The 22,940-nt window shown below is 46.5% G+C and overlaps 1 protein-coding gene across 1 annotated transcript in view; it reads left to right on the plus strand.

Moving 5' to 3' along the window:
* The first annotated feature begins 4,530 nt into the window (after nt 1–4,530).
* Nucleotides 4,531–22,940, plus strand: part of LOC137306122 (ETS domain-containing transcription factor ERF-like) — a 22,858-nt gene continuing 4,448 nt past the window's right edge. The window contains exons 1-3 of the mRNA XM_067975181.1: nt 4,531–4,594; nt 18,703–18,937; nt 20,729–20,912. Of these exons, the coding sequence (XP_067831282.1) occupies nt 4,531–4,594; nt 18,703–18,937; nt 20,729–20,912 (483 nt within the window). The remainder of the gene's footprint in view (nt 4,595–18,702; nt 18,938–20,728; nt 20,913–22,940) is intronic.

Below are 22,940 nucleotides of genomic sequence, written 5' to 3' on the forward strand. Positions count from 1 at the left end.
GTAAGACTTCCTTACTCTTGTACTCAAACCCCCTTGCAATAAAGGCCGAGATGCCATTTGCCTTCCTAATTGCCTGCTGTACCTGCATGGTTAACTTTCTGTGTTTCTTGTACGAGGACACTCAAGTCTCTCTGAACACCAACATTTAATAATTTCTCACCATTTAAAAAATATTCTGTTTTTCTATTCTTCCTACCAAAGTGAATAACCTCACATTTCCCCACATTATACTCCATCTGCCACCTTCTTGCCCACTCACTCATCCCATTGCAGACTCTTTGTGTCTTCCTCACAGTTTACTTTCCCACTAGTTTTGTATCATCAGCAAACTTGGATACATTACACTCGGTCCCTTCATCTAATTATTAATATAGATTGTAAATAGCTGAGGCCCAAGCACTGATCCTTGCGGCACCCCACTAGTTACAGCCTGCCATCCTGAGAATGACCCGTTTATCCCTACTCTCTGTTTTCTGTCCATTAACCAATCCTCTATCCATGCTAATATATTACCCCCAATCCCATGAAGCTTTTATGTGGCACCTTATCGAATGCCTTTTGAAAATCCAAATATACGACATCCATTGGTTCCCCTTTATCGACCCTGCTAGTTACATCCTCAAAAAACTCTAATAAATTTGTCAAACATGATTTCCCTTTCATAAAACCATGTTGACTCTGCCTAATTATATTATGATTTTCTAAGTGCCCTGTTACCACTTCCTTAATAATGGATTCCAGCATTTTCCCGATGACCGATCTCAGGCTAACTGGCCTGCAGTTCCCTGTTTTCTCTCTCCCTCCTTTCTTGAATAGCGGGGTAACATTTGCTACCTTCCAATCCACCGGGACCATTCTAGAATCTAGGGAATTTTGGAAGATCACAACCAATGCATCCACTATCTCTGCAGCCACCTCTTTTAGAACCCTCGGATGTAGGCCATCAGGTCCAGGGGATTTATTGGCTTTTAGTCCCATTAATTTCTCCAGTACTTTTTCTCTTCTGATATTAATGACTTTAAGTTCCTCACTCTCATTAGCCCCTTGGTTCCCCACTATTTCTGATATTTTTTTGTGTCTCCTACTGTGAAGACAGATACAAAATATTTGTTTAACGTCTCTGCCATTTCCTGATTCCCCATTATAATTTCTCCTGTCTCAGCTGCTCTCTTCCTTTTTACATACTTGTAGAAGCTCTTACAATCCGTTTTTATATTTCTTGCTAGTTTACTTTCATATTCTATTTTCTCCCTTTTTATCAATTTTTTGGTCATCCTTTGCTGGTTTCTAAAATCCTCAGACTTATTACTATTCTTCGTGACATTATAGGCTTCTTCTTTTACTCTAATACTATCCTTAACTTCTTTAGCAATATACACAGTCTCTGTGTGTTTATATTCCAGGGCAGTATACACGGTATATGTATTCATATACCGGGCAGTATAAACAGTCTCTGCGTGTTCAGATAGCTGATCCAGTCTGCAAAGTATCTGTGTGTTTATATACTGGGGCAGTATACACAGACAGTATGTGTTCATATACCTGACGCAGTACACAGTCTCTATATATTCATATACCTGATGCATTATACACAGTCTCTGCGTTTTCATATACCTGATGCATTATACACAGTCTCTGTGTTTTCGTATACCTGATGCAATATACACAGTCTTTGTGTGTTCTTATACCTGATGCAGGATACACAGTCTCTGAGTGTGTTCATATACCCGATGTAGTATGTAAAGTCTCTGTGTTTCATATACCTGATGCCGTATACACAGTCTATGTGTGTAGTATGCAAAGACTCGGTGTGTTTTCATATACCTGATGCAGTATACATTGTCCGTGTGTTCATATACCTAATACAATATACACAGTCTCCGTGTTCATTTACATACCTGATACAGTATACACAGTCTCTCTGTGTGTTCATATTCCAGATGCAGTATACATAGTTTATATGTGTGTTCATATACTTGAAGCATTTACATTCTCCATGTGTTCATATCCTTGATGCAGTTTACACAGTCTCTGAGTTTGTTCATATACCTGGTGCAGTATACACAGTCTCTGTGTGTTCATATACCTGATGTGGTATACACAGTCTCTGTGTATTTATATCACTGATGCTGTACACACAGTCTCTGTGTGTTCATGTACCTGATGCAATATACACTGCCTATGTGTGTTCATATACCCGATGCAGTATACACTGCCTATGTGTGTTCTTGTACCTAATGCAGTATACACTGCCTAAGTGTGTTCATGTACCTGATGCAGTATACACTGCCTATGTGTGTTCATATACTTGATGCAGTCTACACTATGTGTGTTCATATACCTGATGCAGTATACACTGCCTATGTGTGTTCATATACCTGATGCAGTCTACACTGCCTATGTGTGTTCATATACTTGATGCAGTATACACTGCCTATGTGTGTTCATATACCTGATGCAGTCTACACTGCCTATGTGTGTTCATATACCTGATGCAGTCTACACTGTCAATGTGTGTTCATATACCTGATGCAGTATACACTGCCTATGTGTGTTCATATACTTGATGCAGTATACACTGCCTATGTGTGTTCATATACTTGATGCAGTCTACACTATGTGTGTTCATATACCTGATGCAGTGTTCACGGTCTCGGTGCGATTATACACCTGATTCAGTATACACAATCTCGGCGTGTGTTCATATACTGGGGGCAGTATACATGGTCCCTTTTAGTAGCAGTATTTAGATGGAATCTAACCGCCGCCTCTCTCCGGGCCGTATGTTATCAGATGTTAGCAATCTCTCCCCGATCTTTACACAAGCCTGATCTTTATATTCTCCGAGTTAAAACTATTTCTGCACTCCAGAGATTTTAACTTTGAAAAATAAAGGACGGGAGGGGTTAGGGGGGGTGTGTGTGAAACGGCTCTGGAAGGTAAATAAATAAATGATGATAGATGGCGATGGTTGTCACACGAGTACTTTAGCCCTGGGCTTAGATCTTGCAGTTAGTTAGTTGGCTCGAACTGCTACTGTCTGTCGGTTAGCGGCTGAGAAGGGGCCCGCTCTGTGTCTGCGGCGGCCGAGGAGAGAGCGCTGACCCGCGGCTCACAATCCAAAGCTCCTCGCTCTCTCTCCCCAAGACACAGAGAGGGTAGGGGGAGAGTTCTGTCTCTTTGTGTGTGTGTGTGTGTGTGTTTGTACTAAGACAGGTAAAGCTCCTGACCCAACCTCCTGAACATAGAAGATTGTGTTTTGTGTGTGTGGGGTTTTTTTTTTGCTTCTTGCAAGTACAAGAGGTGAACTGAGTTCACATTGTTCTGGTTAGCGGTCTCACTTCATCAAACCTTTCACTGAAAGTCGGTTTGGAGAGGCGCAGGAGCTCGGTTCCTTTTCACACAGTGAAGGGGCGAGAGAGTCCGGGCCGGTCGCTGGATTCCTCACCTGCTGTGTGTTAGGAAACAATGGGGCAGAATTCAGGAATTAGTGACAGCAGAACCCCGGGGATCAGAGATAGGCTGGGAATATTCCGATTAATTTCTTCCAGCAAAATGTATATGTATATCAAACTTACTTTTTATATACATATACATATACATATAAAATGTTGATTTAATATATATATAATTTTTTTAATGTTATATATATATATTTCTTATTTTCATATATCTCTATATTTATATATATATATATATAATTTTTTAATGTTATATATATATATCTTATTTTCATCTATCTATATATTTATATATAATGTTTAATGTTATACATATATTTTTTATTTTCATATATCTATATATTGATATATAATGTTTAATGTTATACATTTATTTTTTATTTTCATATATCTATATATTTATATATAATGTTTAATGTTATACATTTATTTTTTATTTTCATATATCTATATATTTATATATAATGTTTAATGTTATACATATATTTTTTATTTTCATATATCTATATATTTATATATAATGTTTAATGTTATACATATATTTTTTATTTTCATATATCTATATATTTATATATATATAAAATGTTTAATGCTATAAATATATTTTTTATTTTCATATATCTATATATTTATATATAATGTTTAATGTTATACATTTATTTTTTATTTTCATATATTTATATGTAACTTTTTTACTGTTATACATATATTTATTATTTTCATATATCTCTATATTTATATATTTTTAAAAAATTTGATATCGATAACATTTTTAATTTTATCTATACATTTCTAATTTTATATATATCTATACATTTTTATATCTATATAACATTATTTTATATAACATTATTTTTTATAAATATAACATTTTATATGTATATAAACTTTATATATCAAATTATATATTTAAACTTTAAATAGATTGATTTAGAGTAAAAACTACTTTATTTCAGAAATAATTATTTGTGAATTTATGCGAAAGAAATGTCAGATTACTTGCCTTTTCTATTCATTAATCTCTCTCCCTTTCTCTCTCTCTTCTCCAGGTTGCCTCTCTTTTATGGTCATGGATTGTAACTGTGTTTCTGACCTGCTCCTGACTCCTCCTCTACCGACTCTCTGGACTCCAGGTATTAAGAGATCTCCCTTCAGTAAGGAAGACTTCAGTTAAAAAGTCATAATTTCCATTTTAAAAAGATAAGACATTTTGTAGCAGACCCTGATGGGCAGAATGGCCGCTTCTAAAGGCGGGCTGGTTGCGGTCTCTCCCTGCCGTCTCGGGCCGGTCGTGTCTGTAATGAATCGCCGTCCTCAGGTGTCCGAAGGCGGATTTGGAGAAGCGAAATCATCCCGTGTTTCGCTTTGTTCTCCCCCAGTGAACCCGACAGGATGAGGAGGCACAAAGGGAGAAAGAATCTGAAACGGGAGGAATAAGGAACAGAGAGAGAGAGGACAATGAAACGGGAAATAAAAGTAGGCGGAATTGGACAATTGGAACTCAATGAGGGGGAAAGCGAGAAGGAAGAATGAGAAAGAGAAGGGAAAAGAGAGAGTGAGGGAGAAAGGGAAAAGAGAGAGTGAGGGGAGAAAGGGGAAAGAGAGAGTGAGGGAGAAAGGGGAAAGAGAGAGGTGAGGGAGAAAGGGGCGAAAGAGTGAGGGAGAAAGGGGAGAAAGAGAGAGTGAGGGAGAAAGGGGAGAGAGAGAGAGAGAGAGGGAGAAAGGGGAGAAAGAGTGAGGGAGAAAGGGGAGAAAGAGAGAGAGAGGGAGAAAGGGGAGAAAGAGTGAGGGAGAAAGGGGAGAGAGGGAGAAAGGGGAGAAAGAGAGAGAGAGGGAGAAAGGGGAGAAAGAGTGAGGGAGAAAGGGGAGAGAGAGAGGGAGAAAGGGGAGAAATAGAGAGAGAGGGAGAAAGGGGAGAAAGGGAAAGTGAGGGAGAAGGGGGAAAGAGCGAGTGAGGGAGAAGGGGGAAAGAGAGAGTGAGGAGAAGGGGAAAGAGAGAGTGAGGGAGAAGGGGGAAAGAAAGAGTGAGGGAGAAAGGGGAAAGAGAGAGTGAGGGAGAAAGGGGAAAGAGAGAGTGAGGGAGAAAGGGAAAAGAGAGAGTGAGGGAGAAAGGGGAAAGAGTGAGTGAGGGAGAAAGGGGAAAGAGAGAGAGTGAGGGAGAAAGGGGAAAGAGAGAGAGAGAGGGAGAAAGGAGAAAGAGAGAGTGAGGGAGAAAGGGGAAAGAGGGAGTGAGGGAGAATGGGGAAAGAGGGAGTGAGGGAGAATGGGGAAAGAGGGAGTGAGGGAGAAAGGGGAAAGAGGGAGTGAGGGTGAATGGGGAAAGAGGGAGTGAGGGAGAAAGGGGAAAGAGGGAGTGAGGGAGAATGGGAAAGAGGGAGTGAGGGAGAATGGGGAAAGGGAGAAAGGGGAAAGAGAGTGAGCGAGAAAGGGGAAAGAGGGAGTGAGGGAGAAAGGGGAAAGAGGGAGTGAGGGGAGAAAGGGGAAAGAGAGAGTGAGGGAGAAAGGGGAGAAAGAGTGAGGGAAAAAGGAAAAAGAGAGTGAGCGAGAAAGGGGAAAGAGGGAGTGAGGGAGAAAGGGGAAAGAGGGAGTGAGGGAGAATGGGGAAAGAGAGTGAGCGAGAAAGGGGAAAGAGGGGGTGAGGGAGAAAGGGGAGAGAGAGTGAGCCAAGAAAGGGGAAAGAGGGAGTGAGGGAGAAAGGGGAGAAAGAGTGAGGGAAAAAGGAAAAAGAGAGTGAGCGAGAAAGGGGAAAGAGAGAGTGAGGGAGAATGGGGAAAGAGAGAGTGAGGGAGAAAGGGGAAAGAGGGATTGAGGGAGAATGGGGAAAGAGAGAGTGAGGGAGAAAGGGGAAAGAGGGAGTGAGGGAGAATGGGGAAAGAGAGAGTGAGGGAGAAAGGGGAAAGAGGGAGTGAGGGAGAATGGGAAAGAGAGAGTGAGGGAGAAAGGGGAAAGAGGGATTGAGGGAGAATGGGAAAGAGAGAGTGAGGGAGAAAAGGGGGAAAGAGGGAGTGAGGGAGAATGGGGAAAGAGAGAGTGAGGGAGAAAGGGGAAAGAGAGAGTGAGGAGAAGGGGAAAGAGAGAGTGAGGGAGAAAGCGAAAAGAGGGAGTGAGGGAGAAAGGGGAAAGAGAGAGAATGAAGGAAAAGGGAGAAAAAGAGAATGAGGGGAAAACGGTAACCAGAGAATAAGGGAGAGAGAGGGAATGGAAAGAGAGTAAAAGAAAAAGCAGGAATGAAGGAAAAAGGAAACGAGAAGGAGAAAGGCGAATAAATTGAGAGAGAGAGAGAGAGAGACTGCGTTTGTGTGAAAGCAAATCGAATTGTGGATATAATATCTGTGATGGCAAATTGAGGAAGTGAAGTTCAGGAGGAGACACTGAGAGAGAGATTGTCAGATTTCGGGCTTTCCGGAGTTACAAACTTTGCACAACGTCTCTTCTTACTTTTTGTCGCAATCAGCATAATCCAGTTTAAAATCTCGAACTGATGAGACGGGTGAAGATGGAGCTCAGTCCCCACCGGGGCAGGCTGGAGATGCCGAGCTGGGTGTGTTGTGAGAGGGGAGACCCCGCTGCTGTGCTGTGGGCATGCGGACAATGTCCAGCCCTCAGTCCTGGCACGGATCAGGGTGCTTCAAAGTTAAAATAATCACAGCCAAAGCTTAAAAGTTCACTCAAAGGGCCGATGTGTTGCCCCCAATCTGAAGGGAGTCAATGGCCGCAGGAAAGATTCATAGAGGCGAAAGAGGGAAAGTGTAACATTGATTAGAACTGTCCCTGTGAGAGGAGAGGGAGGGATAAAGGGGAAGAGAGAGTGAGGGGGAAAGGGAAAGAGAGAGAGTGAGGGAGAAAGGGGAAAGGGGAGAGAGAAGGAGAAAGGGAAAGAGAGAGTGAGGGGAAAGAGAGAGAGAAGGAGAAAGGGAAAGAGAGAGTGAGGGGAAAGAGAGAGAGAAGGAGAAAGGGAAAGAGAGAGTGAGGGGAAAGAGAGAGAGAAAGAGAAAGGGAAAGAGAGAGCGAGGGGGAAAGAGAGAGAGAAGGAGAAAGGGAAAGAGAGAGTGAGGGGGAAAGAGAGAGAGAAAGGGAAAGAGAGAGTGAGGGGGAAAGAGAGAGAGAAGGAGAAAGGGAAAGAGAGAGTGAGGGGGAAAGAGAGAGAGAAGGAGAAAGGGAAAGAGAAAGTGAGGGGAAAGAGAGAGAGAGGGGAAAGAGAGAGAGAAGGAGAAAGGGAAAGAGTGAGGGGGAAAGCGGAAGGGAGGAGAGAGAGAAGGAGAATGGAAAGAGAGAGTGAGGGAGAAAGGGGAAAGGGGAGAGAGAAGGAGAAAGGGAAAGAGAGAGTGAGGGATAAAGGGGAAGGGGAGAGAGATGGAGAAAGGGAAAGAGAGAGTGAGGGGGAAAGAGAGAGAGAGAAGGAGAAGGGAACGAGAGAGTGAGGGAGAAAGTGGAGTGTAGGGAGAAGGCTATTCAGCCCCTCGAGGCTGTTCTGCCATTCAATTAGATCACGGCTGATCTGTATCTTAACTCCATTTACCCACCTTGGTTCCGTAACCTTTAATCCCTCACCCAACAAAAATCGATCAATCTCAGTTTTGAAATTTCCAATTGACCCCCAGTCTCAACAGCTTTTTGGGGGGAGAGTTCCAGATTTCCACTCCCCTTTGTGTGAAGAAATGCTTCCTGACATCACCCCTGAACGGCCTTAATGTGGCTGTTACAGTATTTGCAATATTTAGTGCAACAGTGAATATTGCAGTGCTTGTTTTAGCAAATATAACAGTGACTGTAACAGATTTATTACTGAAAGTAAATGAGAAAATAGGTGTACTTAAAACTCATTCATAAAAGATCAGGTTACTGCTTAGCGCTGCAGTGTTTTAGTGTCGTGGCTCTGTGGGTCTCAGTCTCCCCTCTGAGTCCTGAAGGTCGTGGGTTCGAGCCCCCGCTCCAGAGACTTGAGCCCAAAATCCAGGCTGATGCTCCCAGCGCCAGTACTGAGGGAATGCCGCACTGTCGGAGGTGTCGTCTTTCGGATGAGACGTTAAACTGAGGCCCCGTCTGCCCCTCTCAGGTGGACACAAAAGATCCCATGGCACTCTTCGAAGAAGAGCAGGGGGGAGTTCTCCCGGAGTCCTGGGCCCAATATTTATCCTCGACCAACATCACTAAAACAGATTTATTGGGCATGCATCTCATTGTTGTTAGTGGGATCTTGCTGTGCGCAATGTGGCTGCTGTGTTTCCTACATTTACAACAGTGACTACACTTCAAGAAGTACTTCATTGGCTGTAAAGCGCTTTGGGACGTCCTGAGGCCATGTAAATAAATGCAGTTCTGTCTATTTGAGTCTACTGCACATATCTAACTGTTATATGACTGTAAGGGAGATTACTGCAGTGGCCGCCAGAGAGACTATAGCAGAGACTATAGATTGATAACAGGGAGGTGAAAAGGTAGTGACATAGTTGGATAGATAAATGGATAGACAGTCGGCTGGAGACAGATAGATAGTGATAATCAGATTATCGAAGTGTGATTAGTACGAGTTCATGTAGATGGATAGGGAGATAGATAAATACAGTTAGACAGTGGATAGAATATTATCAGGCATGTAAAGAAACCACATTAACAAGAGACAGACAGGTATCATAGAATCATAGAAGTTACAACACGGAAACAGGCCCTTCGGCCCAACATGTCCATGTCGCCCAGTTTATACCACTAAGCTAGTCCCAATTTCCTGCACTTGGCCCATATCCCTCTATACCCATCTTACCCATGTAACTGTCCAAATGCTTTTTAAAAGACAAAATTGTACCCGCCTCTACTACTGCCTCTGGCAGCTCGTTCCAGACACTCACCACCCTTTGAGTGAAAAAATTGCCCCTCTGGACCCTTTTGTATCTCTCCCCTCTCACCTTAAATCTATGCCCCCTCGTTATAGACTCCCCTACCTTTGGGAAAAGATTTTGACTATCGACCTTATCTATGCCCCTCATTATTTTATAGACTTCTATAAGATCACCCCTTAACCTCCTACTCTCCAGGGAAAAAAGTCCCAGTCTGTCTAACCTCTCCCTGTAAGTCAAACCATCAAGTCCCGGTAGCATCCTAGTAAATCTTTTCTGCACTCTTTCTAGTTTAATAATATCCTTTCTATAATAGGGTGACCAGAACTGTACACAGTACTCCAAGTGTGGCCTCACCAATGCCCTGTACAACTTCAACAAGACATCCCAACTCCTGCATTCAATGTTCTGACCAATGAAACCAAGCATGCCGAATGCCTTCTTCACCACCCTATCCACCTGTGACTCCACTTTCAAGGAGCTATGAATCTGTACTCCTAGATCTCTTTGTTCTATAACTCTCCCCAACGCCCTACCATTAACGGAGTAGGTCCTGGCCCGATTCGATCTCCCAAAATGCATCACCTCACATTTATCTAAATTAAACTCCATCTGCCATTCATCGGCCCACTGGCCCAATTGATCAAGATCCCATTGCAATCCCAGATAACCTTCTTCACTGTCCACAATGCCACCAATCTTGGTGTCATCTGCAAACTTACTAACCATGCCTCCTAAATTCTCATCCAAATCATTAATATAAATAACAAATAACAGCGGACCCAGCACCGATCCCTGAGGCACACCGCTGGTCACAGGCCTCCAGTCTGAAAAACAACCCTCTACAACCACCCTTAGATAGAGAGATAATTAGAGAGATGGAGAGATAGATAGAGAGAGATAGATAGATAAATAGACAGATAGATAGGTAGAGAGATAGAGAGTCAGTTAGATAGAGAGATAGTTAGATAGATAGAAAGATAATTAGATAGATAGAAAGATGGAGAGATAGATAGAGAGATGGAGCGATAGACAGATAGATAGGTAGGTAGAGAGAGAGATGGATAGAGAGATAGATAGATAGATAGATAGAGAGATAATTAGATAAATAGAGAGATAGGTAGATAGATAGATAGTGAGATGGATAGAGAGATAGTTAGAGAGATAGAGAGATGGAGCGATAGATAGATTGACAGATAGATAGACAGATAGATAGCAAATAATTCTAACCACATTTCCCTGCCCTGTCCCCATATCTCTTCAACCCCGATTCCTTCATCCGCCCATCCAATCTAATCCTGAATGTTGGTATAGTTTCTGCCTCGACCACTAGCCCTGGAAGTGAATTCCACAGCTTCGCAACTCTCTATGTGAAGAGGCTTATCCAGGCCTTTGTTCTAAATTTTTCACATTGAATCTTGTATCTAGGGCCCCTCAGTCTAGACCCCTCAACTACTGGAAACAGTCTACTTCTATCCACCCTGACCCATCTTTCATCATTTTGTACACTTCTTTCTTATTGCCCCAGAATCTGTGTTGTTCCAATGATAAAAGCTCCAATTTTCCAAGTCTTTCTTCCTATTTATATTTCCTCACACCAGGCAGCATCCCAGTGTGTCTGCGATGAACCCTCTCCAAAGCCTCAATATGCTTCATGCACTGTGGAGCCCAGTACTGCACACAGTGCTCTAACCGAGGGCTTATTAAGATTTTATCCAGGCTCATCATGACCTCCTGACTTTTCTATTCTATATCTCTTGTAAAATAATCTAGAATTCCACTCCGTTTTTTTACAGCCTTATCAAACTGAGGTTCCGCCTTTAATGTCCTGTGAACCAGTACAAATCCCTCTGCTTTTCCCCAGCAACGAGCCTACTCCCATTTAGAGTTTAATTACTACTGTTACTTTTTACCAAAATGCATTGTCTACCTTTTGGGCCATTCACTCATCTTATTAATAAACCTTAACCGTTACTTTTGGTCTTCTAAATAATTTTGGGATCATCTGCAAATTTTGATACCACTCCCTCTACTCCTATATCCAAATCATTGATATATCGAGCTACATCGAAGCTACAGCACAGAAACAGGCCATTCGGCCCAACGTATCTATGCTATTCCTTGTGGTAACGAGTTCCACATTCTCACCACTCTCTGGGTAAAGAGGTTTCTCCTGAATTCCCTATTGGATTTATTAGCGACTATTTTATATTTATGACCTCGAGTTCTGGTCTCCCCCACAAGTGGAAACATCTTCTCTATGTCGACCCTATCAAACCCTTTCATTATATTAAAGACCTCTATCAGGTCACCCCTCAGCCTTCTCTTTTTTAAAGAAAAGAGCCCCAGCCTGTTCAATCTTTCCTAATAGGTATAACCTCTCAGTTCTGGTATCATCCTCGTGAATCTTTTTTGCACCTTCTCCAGTGCCTCTATATCCTTTTTATAATATGGAGACCAGAACTGTTCACAATACTCCAAGTGCAGTCTAACCAAGGTTCTATACAAGTTTAACATAACTTCCCTGCTTTTCAATTCTATCCCTCTGGAAATGAACCCCAGTGCTTGCTTTGCTTTTTTTGTGGCCTTAATAACCTGCGTCGCTACTTTTAGTGATTTGTGTATCTGTACCCCCAGATCCCTCTGTTCCTCTACCCCATTTAGACTCTTATTATCCAAGCAGTATGTGGCCTCCTTATTCTTTCTACCAAAATGCACCATCTCACACTTATTTATTTTGAAATTCATTTGCCAATTACAAACCCATTCTGCAAGTATATTAATGTCCCCTTCCATCTCCCTTTGTATTAACTACACCCCCCCAGTTTTGTGTCGTCCGCAGATTTTGAAATCGTGCTTCTGATTCCTGAATCCAGATCTTTAATGGTCCCAGTACCGATCCTTGTGGAACTCCTCTTCCCACTCTCAACCACTCCGAAAAACTGCCCTTAACTACTACTCTCTGTAATAAATCTGAAAATACTGGAAATACTCAGCAAGTCAGGCAGCATCTGTGGAGAAAGAATCAGAGTTAATGTTTCAGGTCGATGACCTTTCGTCAGAACTGGAAGATGTCAAAGAGTTAAAGTTTTTAAGCAAGTACAGAGTCAGAGAAGGGGAGGGAGGGGAGTAAAGAACAGAAGGGAAGGTTTGTGATAGGGTAGAGGGCACGAGTGATTAAATGACAAGAGGGCTGATGGTGCAAGGCAAGGAGGGTGTTAATGGGACAGGTTAAGAAACAAAAGATCGGTCTAGAGTAGCTGTAAATGGCAACAGCAGAACCATTACCAGCACCAACTGTCGGAGAAAATAGGAGCAGTGGTTCTGATCTGAAGTTATTGAAATCAGTGTTGAGTCCGGAAGGTTGTAAAGTGTCTAGACAAAAGATGAGGTGCTGTTCCTCGAGCTTCTGTTGAGCTTCATTGGAACAGAGTAAGAGGCCGAGGACAGAGGGATCAGAGTGGGACGGGGAATTAAAATGGCAAGCGACCCTCAGGTCAGGGTCACCCTTGCGGACAGAGTGGACGTGTTCAGGAAAGCGATCACCCAATCTGATTTCAATAACTTCAGGTCACAACCACTGCTCCCATTTTATCGGACAGTTGGTGCTGGTAATGGTTCTGCTGTTGCCATTTACAGCTACTCTAGACCGATCTTTTGTTTCTTTCCTTGTCCCATTCCCACCCTCCCTGCCTCGCACCATCATCCCTTTTGATCTGCTACTCTCTGTGTTCGCCATTGTAACAAATTTTTAAGCCAGTTTTCTGTCCTCGCCATAATTCCATACCCTTTACACTTCTGTAGTAATATCCCATGAGGGTGGATCTTTAATATAGATCTAAAAAGTGGCAGAAGGTGGGTAGGTGAGATTGAGAGATATGGTGAAAAGGTGGGATTGAGGGATATGGGGAGAAGGTGGGTAGGTGGGATTGTGGGATATGGGGAGAAGGTGGGAGTGAGGGATATGGGGAGAAGGTGGGATTGAGGGATATGGGGAGAAGGTGGGTAGGTGGGATTGAGGGATTATGGTGAGAAGGTGGGTGGGTGGGATTGAGGGATATGGGGAGAAGGTGGGTTTGAGGGATATGGGGAGAAGGTGGGATTGAGGGATATGGGGAAAAGGTGGGTGGGTGGGAATGAGGGATATGGGGAGAAGGTGGGTAGGTGGGATTGAGGGATATGGTGAGAAGGTGGGTGGGTGGGATTGAGGGATATGGGGAGAAGGTGGGATTGAGGGATATGGAGAAAAGGTGGGTGGGTGGGATTGAGGGATATGGGGAGAAGGTGGGATTGAGGGATATGGAGAAAAGGTGGGTGGGTGGGATTGAGGGATATGGGGAGAAGGTGGGATTGAGGGATATGGGGAGAAGGTGGACAGGTGGGGATAATTTATTAAGAAGAGCTCTCCCTCTTCCTACACATTCTACAAACTCCAACACCATCTTAAACCTTTTCATTAAGGTGAAGGTAAAAAATACTCGTCCCTGCACTTCCGACTCTTTATTGGACTGATATCCCTGATAATCCCATAGAGATTGTGGGAACGTGTTGGAGGCTGAACAGAGTTCCGGGAACCAGAGCGACAGTATTCTTCATGTCAGCCGTGCCTCAGTGGATAGCACCTTTCCTTCTGAGACAGAAGGTCCTGGGTTCGACTTGAGCCCCATAACCCAGGCCGACACTCCCGGTGCCAGTACTGAGGGAGTGCTGCACTGTCGGAGGTGCCGTCTTTCGGATGAGACGTTAAACCGAGGGCCCCGTCTGCCCCTCTCGGGTGGATATAAAAGATCCCATTGCACTATTTGAAGAAGAGCAGGGGGAGTTCTCCCCGGTGTCCTGGGGCCAATAGTTATCCCTCAAACAACATGATCTGGTCATTATCACAGTGCTGTTTGTGGGATCTTGCTGTGCGCAAAGGGCATTGGGACGTTCCTGAGGCACTTCATAAATGCAAGTTGTTTATTTCTTTCTTGGAGGTGATTAGGGACAGAAAATGTTTCCGTATTTTAAAGCCAGCCGAGGTTTCTGTTCCAGCTCCATGGGCTACCGGAACTACTGAGCACCCTGAATACGGGAGAATCGAGTGGGAAGGAGTGCACGCCCAGAAGATAGGCTCCCGAATTTTGGTCCACAAGCTAATAGGCAGAAAACTAGGCGAGGAAAGAAAGAACCTGCATTTATATAGCGCCTTTCACCTCCTCAGGACATCCCAACGCCAATCAAGTGCCACCACTGTTGTAAAACGCGGCAGCCAATTGGTGCGCAGCAAGATCCCACAAATAGCAAACGAGATAAATGAGCAGATAATCTGTTTCTTAGTGATAAATATTGGCCCCAGGACACCAGAAAGAACCCCCCCACCCTGCTCTTCTTCACATAGTGGCCGTGGGATCTTTTATGTCCTACCTGAGAGGGCAGACGTGGCCTCGGTATGACGTCTCAATCCGAAAGACGGCACCTCCGACAGTGCAGCACTCCCTCGGTACTGGCGCTGGGAGTGTCGGCCATGGGTTATGGGCTCGAGTCTCCGGAGTGGGGGCTCGAACCCACAACCTTCTGACTCAGAGGCGCGAGTGAGACCCACTGAACCACGGCTGACGCTGTATCTTATTGTTCAGTTAATTATAACCTAACTCGCCCCGATCATTCACCACCTGATTTTACTTTCTGTTCAAATCGGCGACATGTAAAACCGGCCACCAATCTGTGGTTAGTCGAATTAAGTTGATATGATCTGCATTATGTTTTATATTAGATTAGAAAGTGGGGAGTTGTAGATTCACCAGGTTGATAGAATCACAGAATCGTACAGCACAGAAGGAGGACACTCGGCCCATCGTACCTGTGCCGGCTCTTTGAAAGAGCTATCCAATTAATCCCACTCCTTCCCTGCTCTTCCCCCATAGCCCTGCAGATTTTTCCTTTCAAAGTCTTTATCCAATTCCCTTTTGAAAGTTATTATTGAATCTGCTTCCACCGCCCTTTCAGGCAGCGCATTCCAGATCAGAACAACTCGCTGCGTAAAAAATCATCTCCTCTCTGGCTCGTTTGCCAATTACCTTAAATCCGTGTCCTCTGGTCACCGACCCTCCTGCCACTGGAAACAGTTTCTCCTTATTTACTCGATCAAAACCCTTCATGATTTTGAACACCTCTATCAAATCTCTCCTCAACCTTCTCTGCTCTAAGGAGAACAATCCCAGCTTCTCCAGTCTCTCCACATAACTGAAGTCCCTCATCCCTGGGACCGTTCTGGTAAATCTCCTCTGCACCCTCGCAAAGGGTGCTGGCAGGGATGGTAGACTCTAGTTATAAGGAGAAGCTTGGGATACAGAGACTGTTTCTACTGAAGCAGAGACGGCTAAGAGGAGAGTTAGAATCATAGAAACATCGAAAATTTACTGCACAGAAGGAGGCCATTCGGCCCATCCTGTCCGCGCTGGCCGAAAATGAGCCACCCAGCCTAATCCCACTTTCCAGCTCTTGGTCCGTAGCCCTGTAGGTTACGGCACTTCAGGTGCACATCCAGGTACTTTTTAAATGAGTTGAGGGTTTCTGCCTCTCCCACCCTCTCAGGCAGTGAGTTACAGACCCCCACCACCCTCTGGGGGAAAAAAATTCTCCTCAGCTCCCCTCTAATCCTTCTACCAATCACTTTAAATCTATGCCCCCTGGTTATTGACCTCTCTGCTAAGGGAAATAGGTCCTTCCTATCCACTCTATCTAAATCCCCCTCGTAATTTTATATACCTTAATTAAATCTCCCCTTGGCCTCCTCTGTTCCAAAGCCCCCAGCCTATCCAATCTTTTCTCATAGCTAAAATTCTCCAGTCCTGGCAACATCCTCGTAAATCTTCTCTGTACCCTCTCTAATGCAATCACATCCTTCCTGTAATGTGGTGACCAGAACTGTGCACAGTACTCAAGCTGTGACCTAACCAGTGTTTTATACAGTTCCAGCATAACCTCCCTGCTCTTATATTCTATGCCTCAGCTAATAAAGGAAAGTATCCCGTATGCCTTCTTAACCACCTTATCTACCTGTCCTGCTACCTTCAGGGATCTGTGGACATGCACTCCAAGGTCCCTCACTTCCTCGACACCTCTCAGTATCCTCCCATTTATTGTGTATTCCCTTGCCTTGTTTGCCCTCCCCAAATGCATTACCTCACACTTCTCTGGATTGAATTCCATTTGCCACTTTTCTGCCCACCTGCCCAGTCCATTGATATCTTCCTGCAGTCTACAGCTTTCCTCCCCACTATCAACCACACGGTCAATTTTTGTATCATCTGCAAACTTCTGAATCATGCCCCCTACATTTAAGTCTAAATCGTTGATATATACCACAAAAAGCAAGGGACCCAGTACTGAGCCCTGTGGAACCCCACTGGAAACAGCCTTCCAGTCGCAAAAACACCCGTCAACCATTACCCTTTGCTTCCTGCCACTGAGCCAATTTTGGATCCAACTTGTCACTTTCCCTTGGATCCCATGGGCTTGTACTTTTTTGACCAGTCTACCATGTGCGACCTTGTCAAAAGCCTTGCTAAAATCCATGTAGACTACATCAAACACGTTACCTTCATCGACCCTCCTTGTTACCTCCTCAAAAAATTCAATCAAGTTAACATAATTTATTGTCAAGTATGAAAAATGTTGAAAGAGTGAACAGGTAAAGATTATTTCCTTTTTATTGGGGAGTCAGTGACGAGGAATCAACAATTTAAAGCTGTCACTAAGATAGTGGGGAGAGAGAGTGGGAGAGATGTCTCCACACTGAGAGTTGATGGATTACGGAATGCTTTGCCACAGGGAGTGTTTCAGGCAGAGACCGTTGCATCTTTTAAGGGAAAATTGGATAAGGATTTGAAGCAGAGGGAGATACAGGACTATGGGGAGAGAGCGGGGCAGTGGGATTAGTTTGGGATTGATACAGGGCTATGGGGAGAGAGCGGGGCAGTGGGATTAGTTTGGGATTGATACACGGCTATGGGGAGAGAGCGGGGCAGTGGGATTAGTTCGGGATTGATACAGGGCTATGGGGAGAGAGCCGGACAGTCGGATTAGTTTGGGATTGATACAGGGCTATGGGGAGAGAGTGGGGCAGTGGGATTAGTTTGGGATTGATACAGGGCTATGGGGAGAGAGCGGGGCAGTGGATTAGTTTGGGGATTGATACAGGGCTATGGGGAGAGAGTGGGGCAGTGGGATTAGTTTGGGATTGATACAGCGCTATGGGGAGAGAGCGGGGCAGCGGGATTAGTTTGGGATTGATACAGGGCTATGGGGAGAGAGTGGGGCAGTGGGATTAGTTTGGGATTGATACAGGGCTATGGGGAGAGAGTGGGGCAGTGGGATTAGTTTGGGGATTGATACAGGGGCTATGGGGAGAGAGCGGGGCAGTGGGATTAGTTTGGGATTGATACAGGGCTATGGGGAGAGAGCCGGACAGTCGGATTAGTTTGGGATTGATACAGGGCTATGGGGAGAGAGTGGGGCAGTGGGATTAGTTTGGGGATTGATACAGGGCTATGGGGAGAGAGTGGGGCAGTGGGATTAGTTTGGGATTGATACAGGGCTATGGGGAGAGAGTGGGGCAGTGGGATTAGTTTGGGATTGATACAGGGCTATGGGGAGAGAGTGGGGCAGTGGGATTAGTTTGGGATTGATACAGGGGCTTTGGGGAGAGAGCGGGGCAGTGGGATTAGTTTGGGGTTTGATACAGGGCTATGGGGAGAGAGTGGGGCAGTGGGATTAGTTTGGGGATTGATACAGGGCTATGGGGAGAGAGTGGGGCAGTGGGATTAGTTTGGGATTGATACAGGGCTATGGGGAGAGAGTGGGGCAGTGGGATTAGTTTGGGGATTGATACAGGGGCTATGGGGAGAGAGTGGGGCAGTGGGATTAGTTTGGGATTGATACAGGGCTATGGGGAGAGAGTGGGGCAGTGGGATTAGTTTGGGGATTGATACAGGGGCTATGGGGAGAGAGTGGGGCAGTGGGATTAGTTTGGGGATTGATACAGGGGCTATGGGGAGAGAGTGGGGCAGTGGGATTAGTTTGGGGATTGATACAGGGGCTATGGGGAGAGAGCGGGGCAGTGGGATTAGTTTGGGATTGATACAGGGCTATGAGGAGAGAGTGGGGCAGTGGGATTAGTTTGGGATTGATACAGGGGGCTAATGGGGGGAGAGAGCGGGGCAGTGGGATTAGTTTGGGATTGCTCTAGCACAGAGCCGGCACAGACCGGATGGGCTGAAGGGCCTCCTTTTGTGCTGGAAACATCTCCATTTCCAAACTTTGCTCGGCATCAAAGCGAAATCAGCACTCTTTAAGTTTGGAAGTCAACCCTGATTGGATAGAAGCCTCTAGCTGCCTCGACATTCCTGACGCTTTCTCCGCAGGTTTTGCGTTCCCGGACTGGGCCTACAAGCCCGAGTCGAGTCCGGGTTCCCGACAGATCCAGCTCTGGCACTTCATCCTGGAGCTGCTGCAGAAGGAGGAATATCAGAACGTCATCGCCTGGCAGGGAGATTACGGCGAGTTCGTCATCAAGGATCCTGACGAGGTGGCCAAACTGTGGGGCATCAGGAAGTGCAAACCGCACATGAACTACGACAAGCTGAGCCGGGCTCTCAGGTAACGACCGCTCCCCGTCCCCTCTCACCTTTATATCGGGCACAACCCACTCGCTTTGGGTAGACAGACCAGGGCAATGGGTGGCCAGTCACTTCTGTCTGAGACCCCCTTCTGCTCGGGAGCCGCAGATTTCTGCAGGTCCTTGCACCCGTTGGGGAGATCCTGCGTCTCTCTATATGCTCCTGTGTCTTTCTGAGGGTCCGTGTGTCTCTCTGGGGGTCTCTGTGTCTCTCTGAGGGTCCCTGTACCTCTCTGAGGGTCCGTGTGTCTCTCTGGGGGTCTGTGTGTCTCTCTGAGGGTCCCTGTACCTCTCTGAGGGTCCGTGTGTCTCTCTGGGGGTCTGTGTGTCTCTCTGAGGGTCTGTGTGTCTCTCTGGGGGTCTGTGTGTCTCTCTGGAGGTCTGGGGGTCTCTCTGAGGGTCTGTGTGTCTCTCCGGGGGTCTGTGTGTCTCTTTGAGGGGGCCCTATGTCTCTCTGAGGGTCCGTGTGTCTCTCTGGGGGTCCCTATGCCTCTCTGAGGGTCTGTGTGTCTCTCCGGGTGTCTGTGTGTCTCCCTCTGAGGGCCCGTGTTCTCTCTGAGGGTCCCTGTGTCTCTCGGGGGGTCTATATGTCTCTCTGAGGGTCCCTTTGTCTTTCTGAGGATCCGTGTGCCTCTCTCTGAGGGTCCGTGTGTCTCTCTGAGGGTCCCTGTGTCTCTCTGAGGGTCCGTGTGCCTCTCTGAGGGTCCGTGTGTCTCTCTGAGGGTCCGTGTGTCTCTCTGAGGGTCCGTGTGTCTCTCTGAGGGTCTGTGTGTCTCTCTGAGGGTCCGTGTGTCTCTCTGAGGGTCTGTGTGTCTCTCTGAGGGTCCGTGTGTCTCTCTGAGGGTCCGTGTGTCTCTCTGAGGGTCTGTGTGTGTCTCTCTGAGGGTCTGTGTGTCTCTCTGAGGGTCCGTGTGTCTCTCTGAGGGTCCGTGTGTCTCTCTGAGGGTCTGTGTGTCTCTCTGAGGGTCTGTGTGTCTCTCCGAGGGTCCGTGTGTCTCTCCGAGGGTCCCTGTGTCTCTCTGAGGGTCTGTGTGTCTCTCTGAGGGTCCGTGTGTCTCTCTGAGGGTCTGTGTGTCTCTCCGAGGGTCCCTGTGTCTCTCTGAGGGTCCGTGTGCCTCTCTGAGGGTCCATGTTCTCTCTGAGGGTCCGTGTGTCACTCCGGGGGTCTGTGTGTCTCTCTGAGGGTCCGTGTGTCACTCCGGGGGTCTGTATGTCTCTCTGAGGGTCCGTGTGTCACTCCGGGGGTCTGTGTGTCTCTCTGAGGGTCCGTGTATCTCTCTGACGGTCCGTGTGTCTCTCTGAGGGTCTGTGTGTCTCTCTCTGAGGGTCTCTGTGTCTCTCTGAGGGTCCGTGTGTCACTCCGGGGGTCTGTGTGTCTCTCTGAGGGTCTGTGTGTCTCTCTGAGGGTCCCTGTGTCTCTCTGAGGGTCCGTGTGTCACTCCGGGGGTCTGTGTGTCTCTCTGAGGGTCTGTGTGTCTCTCTGAGGGTCCCTGTGTCTCTCTGAGGGTCCGTGTGTCACTCCGGGGGTCTGTGTGTCACTCTGGGGGTCTGTGTGTCTCTCTGAGGGTCCGTGTATCACTCCGGGGTCTGTGTGTCTCTCTGAGGGTCCCTGTGTCTCTCTGAGGGTCCGTGTGTCTCTCTGAGGGTCCCTGTGTCTCTCTGAGGGTCCGTGTGTCACTCCGGGGGTCTGTGTGTCTCTCTGAAGGTCCCTCTCCCTCTCTGAGGTTCCTTCTGCCTCTCTGTGCTTTAACTGTGCTACCGTTGTCTTTCAGATATTACTATAATAAGCGGATCCTGCACAAAACCAAAGGCAAACGATTCACCTACAAGTTCAATTTCAGTAAAGTGATCTTGGTGAACTACCCTTTGCTGGAGATGAGCCACTCTCAGCTTCTGCTCACCTCCAATCCATTCAGCAACACCCAGAGCCAGGATTGCACCCCAGTCACTCCCGAGGTAAGTCAGAGGTGAACCAGGATTGTACCAGGACTGTGCCTTTCTTACCTCCAGACTCCACTATTCCAATGCTCTCCTGGCCGGCCTCCCATCTTCCCCCACCCTCCGTAAACTCCAGCTCATCCAAAACTCTGCTGCCCCCGTATCCTAACTCGCACCGAGTCCCGTTCACCCATCACCCCCCCTGTGCTCGCTGACCTACATTGGCTCCCGGTCCGGGAACGCCTCGATTTTAAAATTCTCATCCTTGTGTTCAAATCCCTCCATGGCCCTCGCCCCCCCCTCCCTATCTCTGTAACCTCCTCCAGCCCCGCAACCCTCCGAGATCTCTGCGCTCCTCCAATTCTGGCCTCTTGCGCATCCCCCGATTTCTATCGCTCCACCATTGGCGGCCGTGCCTTCAGCTGCCTGGGCCCTGAGCTCTGGAATTCCCTCCCTAAACCTCTCCGCCTCTCTCTCCTCCTTTAAGATGCTCCTTAAGACCTACCTCTTTGACCAAGCTTTTGGTCACCTGTCCTAATATCTCCTTATGGGGCTCGGTGTCAAATTTTGTTTGATAATCGCTCCTGTGAAGCGCCTTGGGACATTTTACGACCTTAAAGGCGCTATATAAATGCAAATTGTTGTTGCTACTGCTATCGCTCCATAACCCGGGCAACAGAGCAAGGAGGGGTCCCTCCGATGCGCCCCACGACCGTACCCCCTCCCTCGGAGAAGTCTACTCACCTTTCTGGATCTCCTTTTCACGAGTAACTTAAATGATGGTTGGTGTGCGATACAGAATATCGACAAAATACAACTCCCATTTATATGGCGCCTGTCACAGCCTCACAAAGCACGTCACAGCTAATGAAGTATTTGTGAGGTACGGTCGCTATTGTAATGTGGGAAACAAGGCAGAAAATTTGTGGACAAGGTCCCACAAACGGCAGTGAGATAAATCATCTGATCATCTGTCATTGGTGTGTTGGTTGAGGGATGAATATTGGTCGAAGGAGACTGGAAGAACTCCCTGCATTCGTGGCCGTACAATCTTCACCTTCCACCTGAGAGGGCAGATGGGTACTCGGGATAAACTGTCCACAGAAAAAGATCTGGGAGTGTTTGATGGGACAGTGTAGAGGGAGCTTTACTCTGTATCTAACCCCCTGTACCTGACCCTGGGAGTGTTTGATGGGACAGTGTAGAGGGAGCTTTACTCTGTATCTGCCCTGGGAGTGTTTGACGGGACAGTGTAGAGGGAACTTTACTCTGTATCTAACCCCTGTACCTGCCCTGGGAGTGTTTGATGGGACAGTGTAGAGGGAGCTTTACTCTGTATCTAACCCCCTGTACCTGCCCTGGGAGTGTTTGATGGGACAGTGTAGAGGGAGCTTTACTCTGTATCTAACTCCCTGTACTTGCCCTGGGAGTGTTTGATGGGACAGTGTAGAGGGAGCTTTACTCTGTATCTAACTCCCTGTACTTGCCCTGGGAGTGTTTGATGGGACAGTGTAGAGGGAGCTTTACTCTGTATCTAACTCCCTGTACCTGCCCTGGGAGTGTTTGATGGGACAGTGTAGAGGGAGCTTTACTCTGTATCTAACCCCCTGTACCTGCCCTGGGAGTGTTTGATGGGACAGTGTAGAGGGAGCTTTACTCTGTATCTAACCCCTGTACCTGCCCTGGGAGTGTTTGATGGGACAGTGTAGAGGGAGCTTTACTCTGTATCTAACCCCCTGTACCTGCCCTGGGAGTGTTTGATGGGACAGTGTAGAGGGAGCTTTACTCTGTATCTAACTCCCTGTACCTGCCCTGGGAGTGTTTGATGGGACAGTGTAGAGGGAGCTTTACTCTGTATCTAACCCCCTGTACCTGCCCTGGGAGTGTTTGATGGACAGTGTAGAGGGAGCTTTACTCTGTATCTAACTCCCTGTACCTGCCCTGGGAGTGTTTGATGGGACAGTGTAGAGGGAGCTTTACTCTGTATCTAACCCCCTGTACCCGCCCTGTTTCTGTGCCTCTCTGGTTGTCGTGAGTTCATTTCTA

The sequence above is a fragment of the Heptranchias perlo genome, chromosome 42 (genome assembly GCF_035084215.1).
Source record: "Heptranchias perlo isolate sHepPer1 chromosome 42, sHepPer1.hap1, whole genome shotgun sequence".
In the NCBI taxonomy this organism is placed as follows: domain Eukaryota; kingdom Metazoa; phylum Chordata; class Chondrichthyes; order Hexanchiformes; family Hexanchidae; genus Heptranchias; species Heptranchias perlo.